At 35.8% G+C, this 6,584-nt stretch overlaps 1 protein-coding gene across 2 annotated transcripts; it reads left to right on the top strand.

Moving 5' to 3' along the window:
* The first annotated feature begins 491 nt into the window (after window positions 1-491).
* LOC140180376 (uncharacterized) lies at window positions 492-2,794 on the top strand. Of its 2 annotated transcripts, none has more exons than XM_072221170.1 (2): window positions 492-2,017; window positions 2,423-2,794. In XM_072221170.1, exons 1-2 carry the CDS (start codon window positions 827-829, stop codon window positions 2,771-2,773), a joined length of 1,542 nt encoding a protein of 513 aa, XP_072077271.1. In that variant the 5' UTR covers window positions 492-826; the 3' UTR covers window positions 2,774-2,794. The 2 variants fall into 2 exon arrangements, with proteins under 2 accessions (XP_072077271.1, XP_072077273.1); XM_072221172.1 differs by having other exon boundaries at window positions 492-2,078.
* Window positions 2,795-6,584: the final 3,790 nt, after the last annotated feature.

Genomic DNA, 6,584 nt, shown 5'->3' with positions numbered 1-6,584 from the left:
ACTAAAATCCGTCACTAATATAAAATATACATTAAAAAAATAGGTAAACAACATATATATTTATATACAAATACGTAGTGACTAATTTGAGTAGTTAATTTTAGTGTATAAATGATATTTTTTATTATTATATAAGTGTAAACACCACATACATATATAACAATATTACATGCCTAAAAAATCAGTCATTATTTATCTTATTATATATAATATAGATAAGAATATAAAATCTATTATATATTACTAATTTTATAACCAAAATGTGTCATATGTCATTTCTATTGTAATTGAATTAATTTTTTTCCTCTAAAATTAAGGTTTTTTCCTCCCCTCTCTCATTTTTTTATCCAATCTATCTCTTATATATATATATATTGTTACGTAATGTACATGCTAGGACTCCTAACTAATTGTTGTTGAGTTTTTGTATTTAGAATATGCAATTACATGTAGCAACTAACCATGTGAATAGCTTAGTGCTAGCTGGACTAATTAAAAGAAGTTGGTTACAGACTTGTGGTTATGAGTAACTAATCACAAGCTACTATCTATTGTATATAAGGACCTGAAGCCTCATGTAAAAAATGAGTTCTACCATTCACTGCATCAAGCACTCTTCTATGCTTCCCTCTGTCTCTCATTCATCTAACTCACACACTCTGTGCTACCTTCACCGCACCTTCAACATGGTGCGGTGAGCGTGGACCTTGAGAAGGTAGTGTATGAGATGAGATCAGAGTTGAGAGTGTGGAAGCTTGATCTCTGAATCTCGATAAACAACACTGAGAATTCAGAAGTCCAAATCACACATCGATTTGGAGCGATAATGGCGGAACCAAGAAGAAACAATCAAGATTCAAGCAATAATCAAGAATCGACGATTCCAAACATCGATTTGCAAAGTATCGCACAATTCATGAACCATATCGCATCATTACAAGCTCACCTGAATCGCGGATCCACAAACTCAGCACTAGATCTCCATCCTTCAAATCCTTTCTACCTTCATCCTTCTGAGAATCCTGGTATTCCTATCTCAACTGTCATCTTAAATGGAAAAAACTATAACACATGGAGTAGATCAATGTTGCTAGCTCTTAAATCGAAGAATAAACTAGGTTTTATAGATGGTACGATAGCTAAACCTGAAGAGAATGACAATTTGTTTGGACTTTGGGATAGATGCAACACTTACATTGTGGCCTGGATTAACCTTTCACTTGAACCAAGCATCTCTCACTCAGTGATATGGAATAATATAGCTAGTGATATGTGGAGTGATCTGAGGCATAGATATTACCAAGGAGATAGGTTTAGAGTTGCCGAATTACAAGAGGAGTTGCATGCATTACGACAAGGAGATCTAGATGTCACAACATATTTTACAAATCTCAGATCGATATGGGAAGAGTTAGAGAATTTTAGAGGAATTCCATCATGTAGTTGTGGAAGTAACTGTGTATGTGGCCTGGGAGTAATAAAGAGCCATAGAGCTGAAGATCAAGTAACAAGATTCCTCAGAGGGTTGAATGATCAATATTCTGGAGTGAGATCTCAAGTGATGTTGATGGAACCACTCCCCAGCATCAATGTGGTATTCTCCTTACTTACACAACAAGAGCGGCAAGCTCATAGCCTTGGACCAACCTCACATATCATGGCACACTTTGCCATTCCCTCAAACACTGCAGAGGCTCAATATGGCAGAGGGAGAGGGAGGGGTAGAGGAGGAAGGTCCCAAGCTACTGGAAGAGGCCAAGGAGGGAGAAGTAGAGTGCAATGTGCACATTGTGGCAAGACCGGTCACACCGTGGATGTATGCTACAAGAAACATGGCTTTCCACCGCATTTGAGGAACAAATTTGGTGGAGAGGCTGCTGTGAATTCTTTGGCAGCAGTTGAGTCTGAGAGAATAAATGAAGATCTCAGCACCAAACTGGATGGGAGTGGAATTGTGGAGTCTGGATTTACTGCAGAACAACGACAAGCATTACTAGCCCTTTTAGGTAACCATGAGGTAAGACCAATTCATAGCACAAACCAAATTGTGGCACAATCACAGCCACTACCTCTTCAAGGTAATTTGGTACATCTTCTTCACTTTAAAACAAGTGTTAAAGACCTAAAAATTTCTGAAAATAAGTGCACTTCATGGGTAATAGATACAGGTGCTACAGACCATGTATCATATTCTCTTGAAGATTTTCAAACATATTACACAATTGATCCAATTCTTGTGAAATTGTCAAATGGCTCATACACCACAAGCAACATAATTGGAACAATTGTATTTTCTGAAAAATTGTATTTGACAAATGCATTATACATACCTTCTTTCAATTACAAGCTCATTTTCGTGTCCAAAATTACTGCCAAACTGTATTGCAAACTAACTTTTTTAGATACACTGTGTGAGATCCAGGACTGCAGCTCTATGAGGATGATTGAGAAAGCTGAAACTGTTGGTGGTCTCTATGTACTGGATTCTCAAGTAATAAAACTACAGCAAAACCAATCATGCATCATGCACATACAAGCAATAACAAATAAGGATATATGGTATTATAAACTAGGACATTTACCATATAAAAGGCTAATTGCCATGAAAAAAGATTTTAGCTTTATCATGCATAATAAAACAGATAGTCCATGTGATGCATGTCATTTAGCTAAGCAAAAATTGTTACCCTTTACTTTGAGTAATAACATTTCTGAATGTTGTTTGGACATGATCCATGTAGATATATGGGACCTCTTTCAATTCCTTCAATAAATGGACACAAATATTTTTTAACTGTTGTTGATGATAAGTCCAGATACACTTGGGTGCATTTCATGAAAACAAAATCAGAAGCAAGTAGTCTTTTACAATCGTTTGTTAACTTTGCAAAAACTCAGTTCAACAAACAAATAAAAATTATAAGAAGTGACAATGGCCCAGAATTTCTAATGAAATCTTTTTATGAAAACACTAGTATTGTGCATCAAAAATCATGTGTGGAAATTCCTCAACAAAATGAAATTGTTGAGAGGAAGCACCAACACATACTAGCTGTCACAAGGGCCATTTTATTTCACTCCAACATTCTAAAGTGCTTCTGGAATTTTGCATTTCATGAAAACAAAATCAGAAGCAAGTAGTCTTTTACAATCGTTTGTTAACTTTGCAAAAACCCAGTTCAACAAACAAATAAAAATTATAAGAAGTGACAATGGCCCAGAATTTCTAATGAAATCTTTTTATGAAAACACTGGTATTGTGCATCAAAAATCATGTGTGGAAACTCCTCAACAAAATAGAATTGTTGAGAGGAAGCACCAACACATACTAGCTGTCACAAGGGCCATTTTATTTCACTCCAACATTCCAAAGTGCTTCTGAAATTTTGCTATCTCTCATGCTATTCACATTATTAATTGGATTCCCTCCACTCTTTTACAAAATTCATCGCCTTATCAAGTTCTTTATTCATCACTGCCTGACTTATCGAACCTAAAGGTTTTTGGGTGCTTAGCATTTGCAAGCACTATTTGCTCTGGCAGATTGAAACTTGATCCAAGAGCACGAAAGTGCACCTTCTTAGGATTTAGGGAGGGGACCAAAGGATTTTTTTTACTAAATATGCATTCAAGGGAAATATTTGTATCTCAAAACGTTCAGTTTTATGAAATTCACTTTCCTTTTATCAATAAGACCGAGGTTCCCTCTGCATTACAAAATAGTAACATTCATGCATTTGACCCATTCATTTACGATGAAGCAATCACTAGTCCACATGCTACACACATTTTGCATGACACACACATTGAAGTCCCTGATGCACATATCCCTGAACCCTTAGCTGATCCATTTGTTGAGTCATTAGTCACTACACCAATTCACACTCACATGCCACCTCATGCATTACCACTAAGACGGTCCACTAGAGAAAAGAAAAGACCAGCCTACTTAAAGGATTTTCAGTGCATGAACACTACAACGGAAGCAATCTCAAGATATCCCATCTCACTGTTTGTATCTTACAGTGCACTTTCTAATTTTCACAAGTCCTTCTCCCTGGCCATCTCCACTGACAAGGAACCAAAGTGTTATGAAGAGACAATGGCTCATGCTCACTAGAAAAGTGATATTAAAGACGAACTCAATGCTCTTCATCATCTTCAAACTTGGCATCTTACTCCCTTACCAGTTGGAAAAAAGGCAATTAGGTGCAAGTGGGTGTTCAAACTTAAACATAACTCTGACGGGACCATCGAACGGTACAAGGCACGTCTAGTGGCTAAAGGCTTTACACAAGTTCCAGGCATCGATTATCTCAACACGTTTAGTCCTGTAGTAAGGCTCAGCACACTGAGAATTGTTCTGGCCATAGCTGTGATGAAAGGCTGGTTTTTGAAGCAAGTAGATGTCAACAACGCATTCTTACACGGGGACCTTGAAGAAGATGTCTATATGCAAGTTCCTCCAGGGCTTAATGCACCTCTAGAAATGGTTTGTAAACTGCAGAAATCCCTCTACGGTCTCAAGCAAGCAAGCCGTCAGTGGAATACTAAGCTGAAGTCTGTTCTTTTAGAATCGGATTATCTCCAATCGAAGTCTGATCATAGCCTTTTCACTAAGTCTCAGCAAAGTGGATTTACTGCTCTCTTAGTATATGTTGATGATGTGGTTATTGCTGGAAATGATATTTCTGAGATCAATTTTATCAAGTCCTTGTTAGATGCAAAGTTTAAAATAAAAGATATTGGAGACCTTAATTTTTTCCTAGGAATGGAGGTGGCTAGGAACAGCACTAGAGTTGCCTTATATCAACGCAAGTATGCCCTTGACTTGCTCAAAGATTATGGTCTCGAAGACTGCAAACCTGCTTCGACTCTTATGGACTACAGCATCAAATTGTCAAAAGATGGGGGGGGGGGGGGGGAGCCTTTACCTACCAACAATGAATACAGAAAGTTAATCAGAAGATTATTGTATTTAGCCAATACTAGACCAGAGATTAGCTATGCCATTGGAAGGTTAAGTCAATACCTTGAAGCACCAACCACCCTACACCTCAAGGCGGCTCATAAAATTTTAAAGTACATCAAAGGGGCACCTGCCAAAGGATTATTTTTTCCAGTGAAATATGACCTTAGTGTTACAGGATTCACTGATTCGGATTGAGCATCCTGCCCAGATTCGAGACGGTCTACATCAGCATATTGTTTTCATATTGGAGGAGCCATTGTATCATGGAAAAGTAAGAAGCAGACGACTGTGGCTGCCTCATCTGCCGAAGCAGAATATAGAGCAATGGCATCTGCTACAAAGGAAGCTGTCTGGATCAAGAAGATCTTGCTTGACTTGGGTATGCCTCTCCCTAATCCTATTAGCCTCTACTGTGATAGTCAGGCAGCAATTCATATTGCATCCAATCCGGTTTTCCATGAGAGAACCAAACATATAGAAGTTGATTGTCATATTGTTAGGGACAAGATTCTTGAAAAGATCATCCATTTTTTGCCAATTTCGACACATGAACAATTGGCAGATTTATTAACAAAGGCTTTACCTCCAGGGACCTTCTCTTTGTTACTTAGCAAGTTAGGAATGCAAGATATCTACACTCCTAACTTGAGGGAGGGTGTTACGTAATGTATATGCTAGGACTCCTAACTAATTGCCGTTGAGTTTTTGTATTTAGAATATGCAGTTACATGTAGCAACTAACCATGTGAATAGCTTAGTGCTAGCTGGACTAATTAGAAGAAGTTGGTTACAGACTTGTGGTTATGAGTAACTAATCACAAGCTACTATCTATTGTATATAAGGACCTGAAGCCTCATGTGAAAAATGAGTTCTACCATTCAATGCATCGAAAAATGAGTTCTACCATTCAATGCATCAAGCACTCTTCTATGCTTTTCTCTGTCTCTCATTCATCTAACTCACACACTCTGTGCTACCTTCACCGCACCTTCAACATATATATCAATGACTAATTACAAAATTTAACAATTAAAATGTGCAACATAACATTCTCTAATTGTAATTAAAATTAGAATTAAAATATAGCTATATTATATTACTAATTTATTAACAACCAAAATATATCACATGATACTCTCTCATTAAAATTAAGATGAAATATTTTTTTCAATATGAATATACTTCCTTTTTCTATCCTCTTATCTACCTATCTCTCCTTCTCTATTTCTCTCTACCCTTCCCACTCTATATATAACTTATAATTTATAATTTATATCACTAATTTGACAAACCAAAATGTATCATGAGATATTCTTTCATTACAATTAAAATAAATTATTTCTCTCCAAAATTAACAAACTTTCTCTCATTATTCTTTTTTTTTTTTTTATCTTTTTTTCTCTTTTTTCTCTCATTCTCTATCTCTCTATTTTTCAGTTCTAAAAAAATTAAATTAATAATATAATATAATTTAAATAAATGAATAAAATTATAAAAATACCTTTAATTTATAATTAAATATAATTAAAAATATCTCATAATATTATTCACATAAAAATATATTATTATTATTATATACATACTTTTTTATTTTTTTATTTAATTTTAAAT

The sequence above is a fragment of the Arachis hypogaea genome, chromosome 16 (assembly GCF_003086295.3).
Source record: "Arachis hypogaea cultivar Tifrunner chromosome 16, arahy.Tifrunner.gnm2.J5K5, whole genome shotgun sequence".
NCBI classification, from domain to species: domain Eukaryota; kingdom Viridiplantae; phylum Streptophyta; class Magnoliopsida; order Fabales; family Fabaceae; genus Arachis; species Arachis hypogaea.
Note: the sequence above shows the minus strand (reverse complement) of the source record. Positions and strands in the feature narration are given on the sequence as shown.

Excerpts from the sequence above, each read along its gene's own strand:
- LOC140180376 (XM_072221170.1), top strand. The coding sequence starts at position 827 with ATGGCGGAACCAAGAAGAAACAATCAAGATTCAAGCAATAATCAAGAA. Across the intron at positions 2,018-2,422 it reads CCCTTTTAGGTAACCATGAG|GACTGCAGCTCTATGAGGAT; the intron begins GTAAGACCAATT and ends TGTGAGATCCAG.